Source organism: Liolophura sinensis, chromosome 1 (assembly GCF_032854445.1).
Source record: "Liolophura sinensis isolate JHLJ2023 chromosome 1, CUHK_Ljap_v2, whole genome shotgun sequence".
Classification (NCBI taxonomy): Eukaryota; Metazoa; Mollusca; class Polyplacophora; order Chitonida; family Chitonidae; genus Liolophura; species Liolophura sinensis.
In genome coordinates, this window is record NC_088295.1 from 68802807 (window position 1) to 68825681 (window position 22875).

Consider the following 22875-nt stretch of genomic DNA (forward strand, 5'->3'; position numbering starts at 1 on the left):
TACATGATACTATCTCCTATAACGTGTAATGTATACAAAGTCTGAAATGTGGTAACAGAAGAATCCGTCACTTCGAGATCCATACACGTATTCTGCTACCTAGGTTCATGAGCCATTAGGGCACACACCTAATACATGCTGACTTCTGGTGCTGAGCTGACAGAGTTATCATGGGATTTCTGGTAGTTTTACTAACCATTTTACCAACTATAGTCATCTGCCAGCATGAAGGGTAAGATTCCACCAGACGAACAGGCTCTCTTCGTTTAATTTTATATTACGTATTATTTAGTGCTAAATGCAATGGGGAAGAAGAAAATTTCACTATAACGGAAGGGTATTTCTATCAATTTCTCCTTTTGCCGGGCGTATCCGAAGGACCAAGTGAATTCGAAAAAGTGCGTATTGCGCAAGCAAATTAGATAATATGGGCGTTACAAATGGGTACTGGTACGTAGGAAGGCCTGTCAGCAACCTGCAATTTCCTCCTGGCTCTACGTGGTTTCCTCCCATCACAACGTCATATAAGTCAAATATTCTTGAATAAGCTCTGTTAAGCCCAGCGATATTCCCAGACCATATTTATAGGTACTCAAAAGGATACATGTATCTTCACTTATCTGTAATGAAAAATCCAGTAATTAACACACACTGGTTGATAATTTTGTTTCAGGGTACTGGACATCCAGTTTCCCAGCATACGGGTCAGAGCCCAGCCTCATGGAAATATCTCTTTACAGGTCAGTACTTACTGTAATGTAGATTTTCGGTGTGATGACATTTTTTCTCGAAAAGTTCGCCTACTGAATCTATGTCAGTAGTCTCTTTATATAACCCTTATTATTTTCTGCATGCGACCTTAGTCAGGTACAGGAGGTAACGTGCGTCTCACTCCAGGCAAGAATGGGAGCGTTTTCTTTGAAGATGTAGACTTGCTGGAGATCATTGAAGTAAGTAAATATTAAAATTGATGATTTGTTACTGATCATTCGGGAAAGTACTGTTAGAATAAAGATTGCTTTCATTTGTATGGCGTTTAGTGGGTTAAACATTAAATTACCCTCATCATTAGCCGTAGTTGTTGTAGTTACCCTTAGCTTTGACATTTGGGTATTTTACAAGAAATAAAATTTCATTTGCCACTGTCGGTGGATAAATTTTAAATTCTCTTGTAATTCGGAATGTGTTTTCAGTATATCAGAGATAATGTACCATTAAAGCCAAAGATCTCGCCTATTCAAACTAAGTGAACATTCGGAAAATATGAGCATCTGAAGATTTAAATGGAACAGACAATAATATATAAAGTGTAATTTTATGGCAAATATTATGGATCTTTATACCCGATCCTCTACTGTATCTACTGTATTTAATTTTGTGTTTACAAGAAGAAAGATTAACCTTTAACTAGCAATTGTCAGGAGATAGACACAGTGCGGGTCGCTGAAACATAGATTGCCTTTTGACCCTAACCTGGTTTCGTAAACATACGTTTGTGTAAACACAGTGTTACTTTTTAATAGTTATAGAGTTTACAAAGTTTTGCCTAACCGTGTAACTCGTGATACTTTTCTGTTGGATGTTACATGGAAATATCTATAATACCGAAAGCGTTGATGATTTCAGATTGTAAAGAGCTTGCCTCCAATGTGGCCGGAGCACGATTCGTCTGATAACTTGGGCGTCTTTAGAAGTGGAACGAATTTTAAGTATCAGATGATGGCACAGGTAAAAGCAGGTGGAATGGGGTGAGGTGGGGGATTATGATATAGCTATTAGAATGACATGTTTTTCTAGTAAAAGAAGGTAAACTTGTGTCTGTATTTATGTTTTCTGGAGGCTTGTAAGTGATGTGACTGTTTAGGAACTATACATATTGTATACATGGATCGGGATTTACAGTGGTGGCAGTTGTCTGAACCATGCTTGTATTGGAACTTACAGTGGTCGCTGTTGTCTGAACCATGTATGTATTGAAATTTACAATAACTGTGGTTTTCTGAGCAATGTATGTATTGGAATTTTAAATGCAGGTGATTATCTGAACCACGTGCATGTATTGGAATTTACAATGATGGTGGTTATTTGAACCATGCATGAATTGAAAATTAGTGGTGGTGGTTTTCTGAACCACGTACGTGTTGTAATTTACAATAGTAGCGGTTTTCTCAACCATGTATGTACTGGAATTAAAATGCAGGTGATTGTTTGAACCATGCATGTACTGGAATTTACAGTGGTGGCGGTTTTCTGAACCATGTAGGTATTGTGATTTAAAATTAAGGCGGTTTTTCTGAACTATACATGTACTGGAATTTACAATGATGACGGTTGTCTGAACCATTCATGTATTGGAATTTACAATGATGACGGTTGTCTGAACCATTCATGTATTGGAATTTACAATGATGACGGTTGTCTGAACCATTCATGTATTGGAATTTACAATGATGGTGACTGTCTGAATCTTGCATGTATTTGGATTTACAATGATGGCGGTTTTCTAAACCATGTATGTATTGAAATTTACAGTGGTGGTGGTTGTTTAAACAATGTATGTAATGGTATTTACAGTGGTACCTGTTGTTTAAACCATGCGTGTATTAGAATTTACAATGATGACGGTTGTCTGAACCATACATGTATTGGAATTTACAGTAGTGGTGGTAGCACACAACAAAATGGGCGCCTTCGACGGCTTGTTGACTTGAAGGCTTTACAAACAATGAGCTGTGGAATGTGTAAATGTCCTGCCCATGGCCAGGACTAAACATTCACCTCGCTTCTTAGCCATTGAGAAAAACACTTTCAAGCTAGAATGATACGAGTTTCTTCTTGTGCATTGCAATACGTTCGTGTCTCACAAACGGAAGGATTACTTGAAATTTAAACTGCACGGGTTTACATGCGGGAAACATTTCCCATTGAAAGTGTCTTTGCCTTGACGCATATTGTATTCTCTGTGGCCACTATCCATATCGTTCACAGGAGGCATTCGTGTTCTGACGAATTAATACAGCTCTTCCTGAGCGCAGAAGGTGGGTGTCGCGTCCAGGCAGAAGATTAGGGAGATCATTCATGCGATCATTATGTTTGCATGCAGAAGTGATGGTAGTACATTGTCTAATAGAGTAATACTTCTTGTGCCTGATCGATAACTTTTGCCTGAGGGATAGTTATTGTTCAGCATGCAATAACAGTACAAGTTGTCCACTTATCTGCAATTGAATTGTCAACATTCAAGGTTGTGGGATAATGAGGAGTAAAATAGCCGTCGCTATTTGCGTAAGTGGATCAGTGGGTACAGTGCAATGTACTCTTTGTGTAGCTGGAATTTATGACGGAGCAATGGAGAGAGAAAGCGCTGTTTTCGTAGTTTCCACACAGCTACCCAATCCTCACGGGATAGAGTAGCAATCTACCACAGGCACTTTGGACTAAAACGACAGCAGTTTTTACTTTACATTCGAGACCATAAGTAGTGCCTCTAGTTCCTGGATGTTGTAGGACACGCTCTATCAACTGCGAACATATTGCTCTTTGAATTACGCTCAGGATATATGTTGTTTGGGCACAAACATAGGTCATTTTCAAGTGTATATACGCTGGACTTGACAATTAAAGTGGCATTGGAAGTAAACCATTAATGACTTAGAAGATAATCCATATATGGAATTATCTTTAACTCATACTCATGTACTTAATTACACAACGATATGCACCAACTCTAACATGCATTGTTAAATAATTATTCTCCAAATGGTCATTTGTAACTGGCGATGAGTTAAGTGTGCCACAATAAGTACTTTGATAGGCGACTAAGGAAAGTTGTGGTTTAAGAAATAGTTTGAGTTAAGGACTATTTCCCCAGCCGCAAGGATAGTCAGGGCCCCAATCAGCTCGTGATAGTATTGCAGCTCAGACTATAGAGATATTCTGCAGGGTCACTCTTTTGACAGGTGTCCTGTTTGTCTGTTTATAGTGGTAGCTATGGCAACAAGATTTTTATGTAGCAAAAATTGCAAAATGTGAACATTTTTGCTTCAAAATTATTATGAAATAACATCATACATCACTTGCTGGCTCCGGTAAAGGTTTGTCTTACCATACGCTATGTAAACACAGTCTTCTGCTACCCGCACAGGATCCGGAGGGTGGTAACATCACGTACCAGCTAGTGGCAGGTAGCCTACCCCCGGGAGTCCAGTTACACCCAGCAGGGGAGGTAAGCGGTGTTCTACCCGAGGCGGACTCTGTGTACCGGTTCACCGTCAGGGCTATTGATGTCCACGGGAAGTTCTCAGACTTGACCTTCAGGCTTGAGATTGAAGGTATACAGCCGTACATGATACATCCTCAGAAACAGAGCAATTGAGCTGAATAAATCACGACTTGCCTGCCTGTAGGCACCACTGATACTCACTCACCAACACAGTAACTGACCTGAATAAATCAAGACTTGCTTAACCACTGATACTCACTCTGAAACACAGTCATTGACCTGAATAAATCACGACAGGCCTACCTGTAGGCACCACCGATACACACTCTGAAACACAGTCATTGACATGAATAAATCACGACTGGCCTGCCTGTAGGCACCACTGATACTCACTCCGAAACACAGTCATTGACATGAATAAATCACGACTGGCCTGCCTGTAGGCACCACTGATACTCACTCCGAAACACAGTCATTGTCCTAAATAAATCACGACTGGCCTGCCTGAAGGTGCCTTATCTACATCTATTTTCTTCAAATCCAAAAAAATTGGGTCCACAAGGGACTGACAAGCAGGTACCCATATTATATCGCACATAATGGGCCTTCATACTAAATAACAGATACAACATTCTTGATTCTAAACTATATAGGTTCAGAGCCCTTGAAAATCAAACGTTTGGACCTCATGGTTGTGTATGCTGGTATTCATGTTTTTGTAAAATTGAAGGAAAAACATAAAAGATATTCTCGTTCCGAACTGAGCCGGCTCCTGCCTATATCTGTTCTATGTTTTAAACTCGGTTGTCTTTTTTTCCCCAGCTAATACCCCCTGTGCTCCTGCCCCGTGCAAAAATGATGGTACATGTGTCCCCAAGACGGACGGAGATCATGACTGCCATTGTATTCTACCTTTTGGCGGAAAGAACTGCGAGCTAGGTAAGTAGATAGTACTAATATACAGATAACTGTGAATGCATTTTATTTATTCCATGTATGATAAGAACTTTATGAAGATGCAGATGTTCAGTCAGTGCGGTTGTTAATGAAACAATGATTTGTGTTTTCGTATAGAATCGATATGTTGACGAAAGCCCAGCGAGATCTAAAACTGCTGGTGTAGAATCGTTTTCTCTGGGCTGTTTTCATGTTTAAATAGTAGCCAATTTTCGTTTTGTGTGATGATTTCATTAACTAAAATACATATATGCAAACGTAAATACGTAAATGTCAGGCAAACCATAAGATGGCAGCATATTTTTAAATGAATACTTGAGATTTAACGTCGTACTTAACAATTTTTCCGTCATATGACAACGAGGAGTCATTAGATGTGTGTATATAGACTGTGTGGTCTTGTGGCAAGGCGAGTCCATGCCACCAAAGTGATGCCGCCACTGAAGTATCATGCTGAAGACATTAGACATGAAACCCCATCCAGTCCCATTATACTGACACCGGGCCAACCAGTCATTTTTCCTTGTTCTAACCCCTCAGTGCTAAGTACCAAGCGAGGCTTAGTACAACAAGTACCATTTTTAAAGTTTTTAGTATGACCCAACCCGGGTTTGATCCCTGGTCTCCCGGCTTTGAAGCGGACGGTCTAACCATTAAGCCAGCCGAAGAGGTCTGCATATTTTTGACGACTGTAAGTGAAAAAAATTTCTTTCTCTCACACTACAGATTGTGGGAAGACGGCATTTGGGGTAGCCGCTAACGTCCGGAAGATTCCTGATGCCTTCATGTCCGCTCATAACACGCATGGGACCTATTTGGCAAGTCAAGGCCGTCTGCTGGATGCCTCGGGCTGGATTGGAGCAGATAACAGCTCCTGGCTTCAGATAGACCTGGGTAAGTGCTGTGCTCAAGGGAATTCTGGAATTCGGTTTGTTCAGTTACGTCATACTTCGCCTCTTGTATGACGTCACGAAAGGACAGCCCGAAAACGTCAGCTGTTAGACTAAAAATAAAAAGGTACACATACCAAAATTGGGCATCAAAGTACTGCAATGTGTACACATACAATTAATGACATCTTTCTTTCAATCACGTGAACACATAAACAAAACCTAAACCTATTTCTCTAACAGAGAATGGGCCGTGTTCTAGTGGCTAGAGGCGCTTTCCTTTTGGTGGTTAAGGTGGGTTCGAACCCGGCCTTGGACAGGGAATTTGTAGATTTCCCAACTCTCTGGTTGTAGGGCCCTGGTGACAATAAACGTTTAACGGCGCTGGTGTGTGGCCGGTTGGACACCCGTGTGCACTGAAGATTATTTGTCCTACACCAAATGTTAAATATGTGCTATATTTTTGGCACAGCGTAACAACAAAAAAACTGCATATTCAAAACAATATCACGATATATAGATCGGTATATAAAAAATTGGCAGAAATGTTATTTACTGATCTATATATATTGGTGTAGTTTTTTGTTGTTGGCAGTAGCATTTATAAAACGTTCGTATCGGAATTTCTATACTCACAGGTAAACCGTCGTCAATCCACGCCGTGGCTCAGCAGAGCAAAAGTGCCAGCGCTTACACATCGGTGTTCAATATGGAGTACAGCACGGACGGCAACACCTTCCAGGCCTACACTAACGCTGTGGGACAACCATATGTAAGTCACAATATACACCCGGATAGCAACAAACAAGAATCCACTTATCTTAGTAAAACACTGTCAGTTTTTCACTTGAATTTAACAGAATTTAACAGCACGTAATGGTTTGCAAAGATTTTGTCCTTTGGAACTCCGGACCACTTTGTCCACAGAGATCCCACAATCAAGCTGAACAGTTAACGAAGTTCTCAAATTTTGATTACAGTCTAAATATTAAGATAAATTTGAGTAGTTTTCAGAGGACAGACAAAGTCTGGTATCGTTTTTTTTTCAGGTATTTTCCCCAATATGCTTCCATAAAATCTAACCTTAATTTTAGACCACTGACGACCAATAAATTGTTCCGGCCCCGATGGCTCGGTAAATTTTCCTCTTCGGAGGCGGGAGATCCAGGGTCAATCCTGGGTCGGGTCACACCTAAGGGTTTTAAAAAGAGGAAGTTGTAGCTTCCTCGCTTGGCCTTCAGCATTAAGGGGAAGTGCAACAACTGGTTGACCCGTATCAGTATAATGGATCGGATGGGGCCGCGCTCTTGCCTTCTGTAACTCGTTTCAGCCAGGCATCACTAGATAAAAGAGCGGTGGAAATCCGAATTGCAACAAGGGGGCAAATAACATGCACTCCTTGGTCGTCATCTGACTGAGAGATTGTTATGTACGACGTTAAATCCCAAAAACTCAGTCTAATGAATTGCGAACTAAACAATAAAACCCTACCTGAGATAAATGGACAAGACGTCGCATTGAACGTGAGACCAGTTTGCAATCAAACTGTCGTTGCTGCTCTCTTAGTGTAGTTATTTTTTAAATATTATATGTGTTGAAGGGATCTGACAGTTATGATTCAAACATGACTTATCTGGAGTTTTCGCCGAGAAATGAAGTTATGTCAGTTTGGTGGGGGTTAAGGCTGGATCACAAAAGCGAATAGGGATTTATTGTACACTAATGTTTCCATATTGATTAACAGACAAGAAGAATCGATTTTCTGTAGTTAAATCAAGAGATTCGTAAAAGATATTGTTGTAATGGTACACTGAGATTATTTTAGTATTCTTAAAATATTTCCTTTGAATCATTGTACTATAAAACAGATGTCATTGTCATTACGCCTACGGCTTGTATTCTCTATTCCTTTATTAAATTTTTTATCTATATTCCTGCCAATACAGAAATAAATGGGAGTAATTTATGCCACTTATTTTGATTTCCGGAAAACACGAACATTCCTTGATGTGGTTTCATCGTTTGTTATCGTTAAATGACTAGAAGCAGTAGCACATTTTATCAGTATTATTGCTTTTTTTTGTCGACTGCGTTTGTTCAAGGTTCATACAAAGCCTAATATTGTCCAGTCACTGCTTCTAAATATAAACGAGAGCATTGATTCCATGCAGGTATATGATATTAATACGCAAATACCACTTATGAGGTGGCGAATTGCTCTTACTGTTCTCTAAGCCATTGTTTTCATTGTTATAATCAAACAATTTCAGACAGAAAACGGAGTGCAGATATTGAAACAAATACTTTTTGTTTTATAAATGGTTAATGAAACGATTGCTCCAGGGACAATTGACAATTTCTTACTGCTTCGTTGCATGCAGTTTCATTGGCTATCTGTAAAGCATAATTCACAGGTCGTTACAGGTTTGTTATGTTTCCATTTTCTACAGCCTTTGGCGGGAACAGCTACTGCGGCCGTTCAGACCACTGCTCTTCCTCAGCCCGTTACAGCCCGTTTTGTACGCTTCCGCCCTGTCACATTCACAGGATATCCGTACATGAGAGTAGAAGTCTACGGGTGCCGGATATTCGCCTAATCTTGGGGCAACATGAGCACTTTTGTGAAAAACTCGTAAAAATTGATTTTCTAAAAGATTGGTTTGTTAAGTGTTTTTCCCTTACAGCAGGACTTTAGTTACCCTAATTTTACATTTGAAATTTGGCTCACATATTGAGATATTTTGCAAAAAATTAAACATCGCGGAATTTATTTTTGTGGTTGTAATGGCCGAGAATTATAATTCTGAAAATTGCTAAATAAATATCCAATAAATCTATTTCCAAGTGTGTTTCCAGGTGTGTTTTATTTTCTTGTGTGTAGGACAATATCTATGCTTCACGGAAGAGCTGGTTCCCATGAATGACCATCTTTGCATAAAGCAAATCTTGTCTTGATTTGACTGTCAGCGAATAAAAATTCAGGAAGTGGAACACAGCTGATTATTTCTTAAAAGGTTCTTTTAACTGATGACATGAAATATAATAGTACTAAAGATTGCCGCAGAGTTGACGTTGAGAGTCAAACCTGCAATGGCACCATCCATCGTCAGAAACACAACAAAATGGCGACATTACCTCCTGAAGATGGCAGACATAGATAAAGCATACTCTAACTGAACTGTCGACATTAACATGTCGCTTTGTACGGCACAAGACGTCCCAGAACTTTCACACTTTTCAAAGCAAATTATGGATACTTGCATTCGTTTATGGTCTGCTGCCTGAAGAAGTAATTGCATGCAGGCTCACTTTTGGACTATTCACCGTGAATTTCATGGTGAAAGAAGAAACCTGCACTATTCTGTATTTGCTTTTTGGCTCTTGGGGCTCCAGCAAATTTTGTTGTAGGCGGCCAGAAATTATGCTGGGAGAAAAGCGGGTAGAGCCCGGGGAAACCCACGACCATCTGCAAGTTGCTGCAAGACTTTCCCAAGTATGAGCGGAGAGGAAGCCATCAGGAGACGGACATGAGTGCTAGCACACTAATTACTCTGCCGTGCAGGCCCGCGGACACACCTGAATGATGTCTATAAAATTACCGTCTATAGTTAGTCGACAACTGACAACGTCATGACTGTGAATAAGGAAACTTGAGATAAGTGAACAGACAGAGGTGAATTAACAATTCATAATTACTTCCAAATGCAAAGAATAGCTTATTGTCAAATTGATGAAATATGATATACAGCTTAGAGAAATAGTTTATGTTGTTCTTCGGATAGAGTCGAATAGTTCAGAGGACGGCTGTTCACTGATAGGTACACCATTATTGCACTGATGGGAATTAGATTGGCGATCGGTTTACAGCCAAGTGGTTAAAGCGCTTGACTTATGAGGTCGCACCAGATGTAGGGCAGAAAATTCCCAACATTCTTCCGTTGTTCTTGTGGCCCAGCTGGCAGTAAGTGAATGACAGTACTTTGTCCTGCACCCAGACATGGATTCGTTGATGGCCACTTTTATTCCACCAATATGACATATGCTATTCACGAAATAATTCGCCAATATAACCTTCAAAGGTCGGAGGTTTACTCAGTTTATGCACATGCGCAATAGTTCCGACTTTCCACGTATTGGATTTTATGTCGTCTTAAGTGCAGATTTCAGTTCCTTGGTTATATGAATGACAAAGTTAAAGATGAGAAACCGAGGTTAATTTTGACAGGATGTCGATCTGCTTAGTCGCAGCGAACAATTTAATAAAATGGAATTTATTTATTTATTTATTTGATTGGTGGTTTACGCCGTCCTCAAGAATCTCACTTATACGACGGTGGCCACATTATGGTGGGAGGAAACTGGGTAGTTTAGTCTAGCAGTCAGAGTGATTGAATAGATAGTATAAACTCGTCATCGTTTATTTAAAAAAAAATGGTATGATGAACGAACAAGGCAGGATTTCCCCTATTTTTAAATGATTTTATGGCATTTGGATAAGAGGAAAAGATGGTTTTTGTAGACATTTATATAAAGCTAAAAGTTTTCTGCAAATGTGTAATTTTACTTATAATAATAGCAATGTGGATTAATTCTCGACATATTTACGAAGTCTGGTCGATGGCAATTAAGCGGGGGAGTAAGTTCGCTACAAGGTACAACCAGAACAATCAGAAACACAGATCTTGCTTTTACATCTCCTATACGGTGATATGTTGAGCAATCTAAAATTGTAACAGTGTATGTATCATGCTTTTCCTGTCTGCCTGTTACGGTGTTTCATGTGACATCCTGTAAGATCTACTATTGGTTAGCTTTAATGGCTTAACACACAAATCGTTTAAGGTTATTGATGCTAAATGTAGGGTAATTGTGATTGAATGACTTTTAACCAGCGTGTGTGAATACCTTATCAGTATATCACTTACCTTCGGTTCCAATAGGGCTGTATCCATGTTGATCTTCTGTAAGGAGATACACACTTCAAAGGACACAAATCGATTTTACCAGCTGCGACATTTAACCAATAGTTGTTTGTCTATTGTCACTACATGATCTGGACCACCTGATGGTCAGTGTCCAGCTAAACAATTATTGTCTGACCTTGTATCTTATTTTATACTGACTTTGAACTTTAAATTGTGGTGACTCGTCCGCCAAGTTCGGTATTTTGTCAACCCCAAGAATCCTGGTCAGCGTTTATCCGGTCACGTGTCAGAGGGTGATCATACTAACCATCCTGCTGTATCTGTTCACGTGTCAAAGGGAGACCACACTGGCCATCCAACTGTATCTAGTCAAGTGTCAAAGTAGGATCACACATGATCGGCATTTATCTGGTTACGGGATAATTGGTGAACCCACATGGGCAGCATTTATCTGGTCACGTGTCAAAGGATGTTCATAATTTATCTGGTCACGTGACAATTGGTAATCCCACATGGCCAGCCATTTATCTGGTCACGTGTCAAAGGGTGGTCACACATGACCAGCATTTATCTGGCCACATGACAACTGGTGACCACATGGCCAGCATTTGTCTAGTCACGTGACAGTTGGTGACCACGCATGGTCAGCATTTATCTGGTCAGGTGTCAAAGGGTGATCAATCTGACCATTGGCTATATACGTGTCAAAGAGTGATCCCACATGACATGGTTAGCATATAGCATTTGGTCACGTCAGCAAGTTTGATTGCACATGGCCAAGGGTGGTCCTACATGACCAACATTTATCTGTCAGACATGTACTATCGAGTGTTCCCGCATGACCGACATTTATCTGTCAAATCTGTAACATAAGGTGTTCCAACATGACCGACATTTATCTGTCAAACATGTAACCTAAGGTGTTCCCACATAACCGACATTTATTTGTCAACCTGTAACATAGGGTTTTCCCGCATCACCGACATTATTTTGTCAGACATGTAACATCGGGTGTTCCCACATGACCGACATTTTATCTGTCAGACATGTAACATCGGACGTTCCCACATGACCGACATTTATCTGTCAAAAGTGTAACATAGGGTGTTCCCGCATGACCGACATTAATCTGTCAAACATGTAACATAGGATATTCCCGCATGACCGACATTTTTCTGTCAAACATGTAACATACGGTGTTCCCGCATGCATGGCCAACAGTTAATTATTTGTTCATGTTTCAAATCGTTCATACTTTCTGGTCAGTTCTTTTGGTCCTTGTCATGCTTGTATAATCAAAAGCAAAAACAAAACAAAAAACACATGTTATGTTCATATTATGATCCAAAATTTATGTCATGTGAGGGCTATTTATAATGGGCATCTACTTTTCCTGTATTCCACTCAGCTGTTACCTTTTTTGTTCAATGTACAACCTGATGGCGTGAGCGGTGTAAGGCCGTGTATAGAGAACATCTCATACACTTCATCGTAAATACAACATTATTGCTTATAATTTGCAATGAAAAGTTGAACATGCTTCTCCATGTTGTTTGTTAGGTTAGGTCGATGCTAATTTTATTCATCAAACTGGAATTTTGAAATTTAACTGTAGATAGTGTTTACCGGGTTGAATTGTGATTTGAAGATTTCGTTTAATAACCAGTGACGGCAACATATTTGCAATAATTCAGAGGTTTCTACATTTGAAATTTTTTTCAACTCGTGCTTAGAGCTCCCACCTGTACTATGTAGTCTATATTTGGTTTGGAGCACACTGAAAACTTCAAAATGCAATCGGTCTTAAAAGTACAGAGACTCTTGCAATATAGATGACTGAGCCAGCCTGGGGCTTTTTGACTAAAATTCTTGCTACGATTAAATATGAATTCCTCAAGGGCCGGAGTTCTTACAACCTTGTTTAAGGGCCCAAACGTCTGTTCCTGGCGACTTCAGACTCCAGTTTAGATTACAGGGCTGATGTATTGGCAAACTAGTGCAGCAATATTGCGGTGTGAGTGCCCCGCCATCTGGAACCGTCGTCTGTGAGAACCGCCCACGCGTACTACGTAGCTGTCCGTATAGGACATAATAACATGACTAAACCCAAAGTCTGGCTACAAGGAAAAATGATTAATGGTTTACATAGTCATTTTGTTCCCTGGCAGAAGAGAAGGACGGAGAAAATATACATTTAATAAGTTTTTCAGAAAAAAGAAGCGTTGGCTACCAAGCTTGATACGTTTTCGTCTTGATAACATTTTCCTGAGGGATAGTTGGCTGGGAAGTAAGTTATCTTTATTGACACAAGAGTACAAAGTGCACGGGAGACAGAAAAAATCATAGTTCAAGAAAATCAAATTGTCGTATAAATGACATTCGAATGTTATGACAATGCAAAAGTACTACTGATAATGCTATCTAAAACAGGCCTGTATGACTGCCATTTTCAAAGTCAGTTTGTAATCAGCTCTTTTTGCTTTTGAAAGCCCCAAGCATTAAACTGTCAACTGTCTTTTGATATTTCCGTAAAAATACACGGCAGATGTGTTGGTGTTTGACATTCGACGATATAAAACAGATCGCACTTATGAATTCGTAAAATCTGCAATGTGCAAAGTATCAAGCGATCCCCGGGGATTTCTTATGACTTATTGTATGATTAACAAGGCTAAATATAACTGCTGAATGTGACAAGTTAAGTCATTGTTACACCCTTCTCGATTGATCGGGTCACTTACACGAGGTTATCTCGATCGGTCTCAAGCAGAACGGGTATCCAACAACAGCTCGATTCTGGGTACACATAAAGAGGGGGAAATCAATTCCGCGAGGAAACCGACGGTAAAAATAACCAAGTGTCGACACAAATAACGGCACAAAAGCGCGTTCTGGTCAGTTCGGATTTCACCCACAATTGGAAACACTTCTCTTATGATCGCGATTAAACCACTCTCTTTCATCTTCCCCATCTAAGCAGTTATTTTATCATCAGTTGTAAAATAAATCCTGATAGGTAATTATCAACAGTATACCTACCAACGCGTAAAATAAAATGTACATGTTAGTAAACGTGTAGCGAACTCTCCAAATATTAGTCTTAATTTATTAGTAATTAATATAGCAGTGACCCTACCTGACTCTTCGTTACTAAGACACAGTCTAAAAGGTATCTCCGTATATGTTATGCTAGTGAGGGGCGGGTAATGTTAGTGGTATCTCAATAATACTCCAACATTCGCAAGCTCTGGGGAAAAAATGCATTAGAACATGTTACAGTGAAGTAAAAAAAAAAAACAAACAAAAAAACAAAAAGAAATGACAAAAAAATCAGAGGAAAGACCACTGAACAAAATATCTAAACAATCTAAACAAGTTTTACTTGTTTTATTTTTGTTTATTTTTAGTTAAATGCTATGGCGAACTTTACGAACCACACTGGTAATGGTGGCCATCATTGAAACACATTTGAAATCTAGTCTACGTCTAAATTCTGGTGAAGTGCACAAGTGTACGAGCTATTCCAGTAATAAATACAGTGTTTGGGATGAAGAAAGTTGTGTGTCTTTTTAATCTGGCCTGAGGATAGCCAAGTATTTTGTTTGCCATGGCCAACAAAGCATGCCCAAAACGGCAAAATTAAAATTGTTATCTCAGTAGCATAAAACGAACACTTGATTTGCAACATATCATACTAAAGCTATAACTCGCGTCTTGGATCAGTGTGGCAGATATCAACTGGTGAAGGTGAGTGGTTTACTCCGAGCAGTCAGATTTCCTCTGCCAATAAACCCGACCGTCGTCATATTAGTATAAAATTATAAAAGTAAATAAATAAAATAAGGGGAAAAAACGCACTTGACTTACAGATGCATTTGTATGTTTCAACAACAGCAATAATTTCACAAATACCCTTTGTGAATCGAGGTGAATATCTGTATAATCCATATTCTAGGGTATAAGCAACCCCGCAAGTTGCAGGTGACACACAAGAAACTCGAAAGTAAGAAACTTAAACGTTGATCTGAGTACGGGGTAAAACACCAGTCAAATAAATATAAAAAAAACCCAACATGATTTGTAACTACAATGCCATGCATGCACCAAGCTGTGTTATGCATCTGTTTAAAACTCAGACATATTATGAACCATGTATCGTGTAAAACCATGAACCAAATGTCATCTCTTTGACAAGTATGGTCAACAATCTGTCAACATTTCGCCATGTACCAAGTTTCTGGTCTTCTTGACACATGCTTAAGAAACTTGGACATGGTCTAAAACTCATCCTGCAAAAACCAAAAGTTTCATTACATTGTGGCAATTTGGTATGAACTCTTGTTTACAGCATCGTGTAAATATTGCGTCCAGCTATTTGTGAGAAAAGACATGTGTATTTTTAATTCAACATGACAAAGTGTTGAGAAAAAAAATCAAAACTTGTTGTGTGAGCTTGATTAAAACGGTGCGACCGACTGACAACCCAACAGACGTCCAAACCTTGCAGGTGATTAAATAGCGCCCGGGAATTCTTCTCTGTTAATGGCTTTATCCGAAATGAAGGATCATATTTTAACTTTGGGCTTCATGTCGTCCTACTAATATCAATAAGTCATATTGTGTACCAGACAGCCTGTCGCCCATTCATAAAACGAAAGTCTAACTTATTCATAAAATGACAGCCTGGTCCATTCATAAAAAGATTAGCAAAAAACAAAGTGTTAAATGTGTGTATTCCACTGTTGGTGATTATACCTTAATTTGAAACGGTACCCGAGAGATAAATTAACATCAGAGAACACAGAAAACGACCCGGCGCGGAATTTAGGGGAAAAGCGGAAAGTGTTGGATCATATAGGAAACAAAAACTATCATTATTTCACGGTCCAGTGCATTGTGTATGAACGCTCCTATTTCTGATTTCTGATTGCCTTTCCGTGGAGAGTCAGGTTTGTCACAATCCTAGTAGCCGGCCAGTTGCCAAGGAGAGTGTAATGATAGGAAGCAACATCAATCACTGGGTATGAACTAGCATTGACTGAAGTGTGTTACAAGGAGTGGAACGCAAATACAACAGACGGCAGGCGATAAGAGGCCAACAAAATTAAATAAATCTTTACACTATTTTGGGAAATCCAGCGCTTATTTATAGTCCAGACAAAAATTCAGACGTTTTGAATACTATCACTTGGAAGGAAATATCAATATAAAGTCTAGGGGCCACACTGGTTTCTCCACAAGTTTTCTGTATTATGGAGTGGTGGCGAAGGGGAACACTGGATGAACTCTGTATTAACATCAGGACTTTTAGTGTACCAGATCGTAACGAGATTGGAAATAAAACGGAAAAGTAAGAGTATATTTTGATTGTCATTCAGAGGCATCAATAGAATTGAATTTGTCCACGATATCAGCAGTCTGTTTGGAGAGGAACAGCTGAGTACCACAAATACTCTCTTTTCCTTACATTTTCTACATATGGTAACTTTCTCCCATAAGATAATATGTAAAGGAGTCAGAAACAGAATAGAAACCTTTCATGAAAATTTCCCTCCATATATATCAATGACACCTCTGACTGGTTTAATGCCATGGCCTATCCCACTATCTGCTTGTCCAATACTGATAACACTAATTTATCTTGACGCAGACATACTTTTCCTTTGGCTCACATAGTTATAACTGGCTGCCAAACCATCCTTCTGATCACGAGAAATAACACATGTCTTAGAAAGTGGATAGTCCCTGAAGATCGAACACGTGCCAATTATAAGCGGATTTAGTACGGAAATAGCGCGCAGGGATAACATAACAAGATGGCAGACTAACTGACAGGCTGGAAGGCGGCATGTCCTATCTTGTTCACAACGCTCTATCACAACAGTCCCCTCTTAACTTGGGTAGATGTTACACGATGGTTATTGCAGTTTGCCATTTTTACCTGCAGGACTTAACAGGCATCCAGTAATTGGAGGATAATTGCCAGGGCCATTATTATCTTGGCCGCAGCCCGGTGGATATGCCGCCATGACAAACTTGACCGCTGAACTCCCGCCAACACCGACGCGTGTGGAAAACAATTGACACTTACCTGAGACGTTTTTTTTCCCTCTTGCAGTCAATATCCCGGACGACAGCCGATGCAATTACACGCCCATCGCTTCAATGATCCGCCAATAAACAGAAAATTAATTTCCTCGCAACTTTTGCCGCTGCGTTCCGTCGTCGACTAAGCGGACACGAAATTTTGGTTAAGGTCAGTTCACACGCAAGCTGTTCGTTAGTTGACAGGAATGACTACCGCCCCCACCCACACTTGACTGGGGTCGATGGAAGGGGGCGACGGATGAGGCAGTGCTATAAGGTACAGTATGGTCAGAGTACAGAGTGATCGGGCGCTTCCCAACAACAGTCATGTGTCCCCAGGTGAACCAAATGTTGATCTTACTGCTGGTTCTCATCTCTGGGACTCTGTCAGCGACTTTGCTCTCACCTGGCCTCTTCCTGAGAAACAAACCGTACCTGACGGAGGGGATAACTCAACAGGAGAGACAAATCTTGCAAGAAACTTCTCCTCTGTGGTTAAATTGTGTGCTGAAAGGAAACTGTAAACTTCCAGAAACTCAAAAGGATATATTTAAAAATAAAAATCCTCTGAAACGAAGAAATGTTATGCTGGTGGGCACGAGACTGTACAACTTAAGGAATATTCTCCGTCGGATGTTCAGCTTAGTGATGGTCTTAAGACACCGCGCGGACTCTCCACAGGCCGAGCAATCTCTGAGAAGATTCCTGGACACATGGCAACCTGAAGGTAGACGGCAAAAGAGCTTCATCAAGAGACTACATACCTGTCCCTTTCTCAATAGGGTTGGTTTCTCACCCAGTATCTGCACATTACCCCGTGCCCAGAAACTGCGCCGGCAAAGACAAACGGTAACGAATGCTATCTCGTCGCCACCGGTACGGCGCTATCCTACAGGCCTCACCCATAGCCTGCACGATTCCTGGCCAGTTCTTCACCTTTTAGGAGGAGCTTTAGGCAAACGGACAATAACGTGATGGACACAGAAGGACCGCAGGACAACGGACTTTTTAAAGATATAAGTGCATGGACAGGCAAGCGACAAGAGGAACTTCAACATGTTTTCTCACGTCTTTTTACCAGAGAAACTCTATTGTGCGGAAACGAGTCAGCTTCCTTTTTAATGCGTTGATCTTACCTGCTGAGGTATGACATTGACTTCGTAAATATATCGTAGCTGTTGTATGTCTATCTATCTATGGCCACGGACAATATTTATATAGAAATTGAAGTTACTGGCGTAATTTGATATCCTTAAGAACTGAGTTAAACATATGTGCTTGCCTTGTATATTTTATGATGCTAACGCGTATGAAAATGAATGCAACAATGTGCTATTAGAAATGATATTTATTATTCAAATTCAAATGTGTACCGTTCTCTCCCTGAATATATAAATATACAGTAATATTGCATGTGACGGTTTCTTCTAATCCTTACTTACTTGAAGGTAATATATACGAAAAATTATGAAAAAAGAGAAAGTACAAGAATAAATTGTTTCAACGTGTGCAAGCGATAAACAATCATTAATAACCCTGAACCTTGTCAGGCTGTCTAATGACAGTGGTTTCTTCTTGACGATGGGGTTTTATTTTCTTCCCTTTTTTCATTACAAATATATGTACTTGTTAATTTTAAAGCAGACTAAGAGGATTCTTCATAAATATTCATTATGCTCACTAGAAGCAGTAAACTCTTTATTGATACTGACAAGGTTTAGCTACGGAATAAAGATGTCCTCCCTAATTAGTGTCAGTTTTCAAAGTGTGACCTTTAAATAGCATTGACAGACTTGTTAAAGGCCAGGAGCCGTCTTTTAACTGGTCATCTTAATGTGGCTGGCTCAAGTATCTTTGACACTAAATAAATGCATGTAATTTATCAAGAACTTCGTTTCCTTCATGGAGAATTCTGTGTTTTGTGTTAAATGTAAGCGCAAACACGGCCAGGCTATTATATTAGCCGCCCCCGCCAATCTATTGACGATCGAATATGCCGCAGCCGTATATCGCTCGAGTCCAGCATATAAACTCTTCAGAGGCATTGGCTCTTCCTAATCACTGGCTTACTCTATTATTTTCACTTTCATATTCTTCACAATATTTCCGGCAGACTGCTAATATGCCGGGTGATGACCTCAAGACTAAGATGTGAGTGACAGCAATGCTGTCACGTAGAAGGGTACAAAATTACTGTCACACGCCTCCATTCTCCCAGCTGGCCAATACAACCTCTTCCGTCATAATCTGGAGAGATAGAATATCAATCCACTGGGGTCAGGGTAAGAAGGTAACACCTAACACATGTAATTACTGCCCAAGGGGCACGCTGATATCAAGAAAGACGATAGCTATAACTGCATAGCCATGTTTCTAGTCAAGTTGCTCGTGTGACTTGGGCCAAAGTGACCTTCCATTGCTTCGATGGTGACCATCTCTTTTTCGGGGTGATATTGAGGAAAGCAAGATTTGTTCATAGTCAGTTATGCAAACGGCTGCATACATGTGCCATATATAGATGTGCGACATATAGATGTGCATGCCAGACCTGCATCACTGCGACAAAACGACGGCGACAGGTTATGAAGCTAGCACTAAAGACAATAAAACTATGCTGTTCGTAAAACTATGTTTTATCCTGTCACACATTTTATCAATCATATAATCCATGGAATTTAATTTGTGAAAAGTTTGGACAAATGACTGAATCTGACAACAGTGTAAATGACCGTATATTTATTTCTGATGATTCAGTTGTTTTGAAAACATCTTGGCAATCCGATCCGTTAATGTCAAGTGAGGTGTAAAATACCATTCAAATTCATATTACGTGCACTGAGTTGAGGATGGCTTCATGGCTTCCCCAGGTGATGCGCTGCTCCTTAAAGGTTCATATCGCATGCTGTCAATAGGGAAGTTTCGAGTCGGAACTTTTTTTTCGTCAAAAGGTAAAAACAGTCTTACCGTATCATGTGAATGGTGAAAAGTGTTGGGCGACTTTGTTGAAATCGATTTAGGGTTAGCGAAGAGCCCTGGGCATCGCTGGCTTAGTTATAACTCTGACATGTTGCTGCAACAACCAGTTTTTCGACCAATGAGTTTGTGTGTTGTAATCCATCCCTGTCGGCTTCGGGTGCGACATCGAGTCAGGAGGTTTAGCAGGTACCCCGCGACGGTCGGTGGTGTTGGCCCCTACTTAAGGCATACCGGTTCCATCTACCCGCAAACCTGACCAACGTCATTTAAATGAAAAATTCTTGAACTCCAATGATATAAATAAATATAATTAAATTACCGTAAAAGATGAACTTAATATGTCAAATTTCCGGTTGAATGATTTAAAAGAGGCTCAGGGCTCTGTATTATGTATACCTCAAAATCAGAACTCATTAAACACAAAAACAGAATATGTCACTTCAAATTATTTATTTATTTATTTATTTATTTATTTATTTATTTATTTATTTATTTATTTATTAATTTATTTATTTATTTATTTGATTGGTGTTTTACGCAAGAATATTTCACTTATACGACGGTGGTCAGCATTATGGTGTGAGGAAACCGAGCAGAGCCTGTGGAAAACCATGACTATCCTCAGGCTGCTGGTAGACCTTTCCACGTGGGATCAGAGAGGAAGCTAGCAACTTTAATTTGTTGGAGGCAACTGTATGGTTACAACATGTGTGGTACAAGAAGTCAGAAAGGTAATGGTACAAATATGCTAATGTCGCCTGGTGAAGTAAATGCTTACACCACATGGGTTACAAAAAGCCAGAATGGTAATGGTTCTGATATTGTTCTTATTGTTATTACGTGCGGGGTACAAGTAGCCAGAACGTTATTGATGCTGATGTTACCAACAGGTATACTCGAACAAATTGTTACAATACGTGGGGTACAAAAACCAGACCGACATATTGATTCTGATATGACGATTCTGATATATATATATACACAAGCCAGACTGGTATAATGTGTCTGATAAAACGTCTACTCCAACAAGTAGTTACAACATGTGGGATTAAAGAAGCCAGAGCGGTAATGATGCTGATATGGCCGAGTCGAACAAATGGTTACTGCACGAGGGTTACCAAAAGCCAGACTGGTATAATGGTTCTGATATAACGTCTACTCGAAAAAGTAGTTACAGCATGTGGGATACAAAAAGTCATTACGTCCATGATACTGATATCGCCGAGCCAAACAAATAGTTACAGCAGGAGGGGTACAAAAACCCAGACTGATATAATGTGTCTGATAACGTATACTCGAACAAGTAGTTACAACATGTGGGATTAAAGAAGCCAGAGCGGTAATGATGCTGATATCGCCGAGTCGAACAAATGGTTGCAGCACGGGGGTTACCAAAAGCCAGACTGGTATAATGGTTCTGATATAACGTCTACTCGAAAAAGTAGTTACAACATGTGGGATACAAGAAGTCATAATGATAATGACGCTGATATCGACGAGTCAAACAAATGGTTACAAAATGAAGGGTTAGTCAAAGAAACGAGTGAGTGAGGGAGTGAGTGATTGGGGCTTAACAATTTAGCAGTCATATGATGACGAAGGAGTCCCTAGAGTGTATGCAATGTGCCTCCTTGTGGCAGGACGGATTTCCACCGCTCTTTTATCCAGTGCTGCTTCAATGAGACGCCTTACCGAAGGCAAGTAAGCAGCCCCGCCCGAACCATTATACCGATACGGGTCAACCAGTCGTTGCACTATCCCTTTCATGCTGAACGCCAACGAGGTAGTTACAAATTCCACTTTTAAGGTCTTAGGTGTGACTCGACCCAGGGTTGACCCTGAATCTATCGCTCCCGAAGCAGACGCTCTACCAACTGTGCTATCGGGGCCGGTCAAAGAAACGAAAAATAGGACAAAAAATTTTTGGCCAGAAAATGACATGAGAATATGGTCTGCTTAGTCGAAAGCTACTTTAATCTAGATGGTCTGAACAATCGGTTCTTACTATACACCCAGTGTCTTTGTCAGACGAACTGATTTCCCATTGTACAAAATATCTGATCTTTAGTCCTTGTGCGTGGGTGTTGATCATCGATCGCTAGGTGATTGGGGGTGCATAATCAAGTGTGCTCGATCTGTGCAGTACCTTTATGTAGAAAAGTGTGTCACGTGTGCGTACAATACCTCCATGTAGAAAAGTGTGTCACGTGTCTGTCTCCATGTAGAAAAGTGTGTCACGCGTCTATGCAGTACCTCCATGCAGAAAAGTGTGTCACGCGTCTATGCAGTACCTCCATGTAGAAACGTGTCTGTAAGTACCTCCATGTAGAAAAGGGTGTCACGTGTCCGTACAGTACCTCCATGTAGAAAAGTGTGTCACGAGTCTGTGCAGTACCTCCATGTAGAAAAAGTGCCATGCGTTTGTGCAGTACCTCCATGTAGAGAAGTGTCTCGTGTTTATGCAGTACCTCCATGTACAAAAGTGTGTCACGTGTCTGTACAGTAGCTCCATGTATAAAAGTGTGTGGCGCATCTGTGCAGTGCCTCCATGTAGAAAAGTGTCACGCGTCTGTGCAGCACCTTCATGTAGAAAGGTGTGTCACGCGTCTGTGCAGTACCCTATGTGGAAAAGTGTGTCACGCGTCCATGCAGTACGTGCATATAGAAAAGTGTGCCACGCGCCTGTGCAGTACCGCCATTGAGAAAAGTGTGTCACGTCTCTGTGCAGTATCTCCAGGTAGAAAAGTGTATCACGTGTCTGTGCAGTAGCTCCAGGTAGAAAAATGTGTCATGCGGATATACAGAATCTCAGCATTGA

The 22875-nt window shown here is 40.2% G+C and overlaps 1 protein-coding gene across 1 annotated transcript; it reads left to right on the forward strand.

The window, feature by feature from the left end:
• Positions 1–107: 107 nt before the first annotated feature.
• On the forward strand, positions 108–8906 carry LOC135461664 (lactadherin-like). The gene is made up of 9 exons (XM_064738857.1): positions 108–232; positions 674–740; positions 864–950; positions 1627–1728; positions 4145–4331; positions 5045–5161; positions 5906–6073; positions 6708–6841; positions 8520–8906. Exons 1-9 carry the CDS (start codon positions 171–173, stop codon positions 8664–8666), a joined length of 1071 nt encoding a protein of 356 aa, XP_064594927.1. The 5' UTR covers positions 108–170; the 3' UTR covers positions 8667–8906.
• Positions 8907–22875: the final 13969 nt, after the last annotated feature.

Bases quoted from the DNA above. Each gene is read 5' to 3' on its own strand.
- LOC135461664 (XM_064738857.1), top strand. From the start codon at position 171: ATGGGATTTCTGGTAGTTTTACTAACCATTTTACCAACTATAGTCATC. The intron at 4,332-5,044 runs GTATACAGCCGT...TTTTTTCCCCAG, and splicing joins CTTCAGGCTTGAGATTGAAG to CTAATACCCCCTGTGCTCCT. The intron at 6,074-6,707 runs GTAAGTGCTGTG...CTATACTCACAG, and splicing joins CTGGCTTCAGATAGACCTGG to GTAAACCGTCGTCAATCCAC.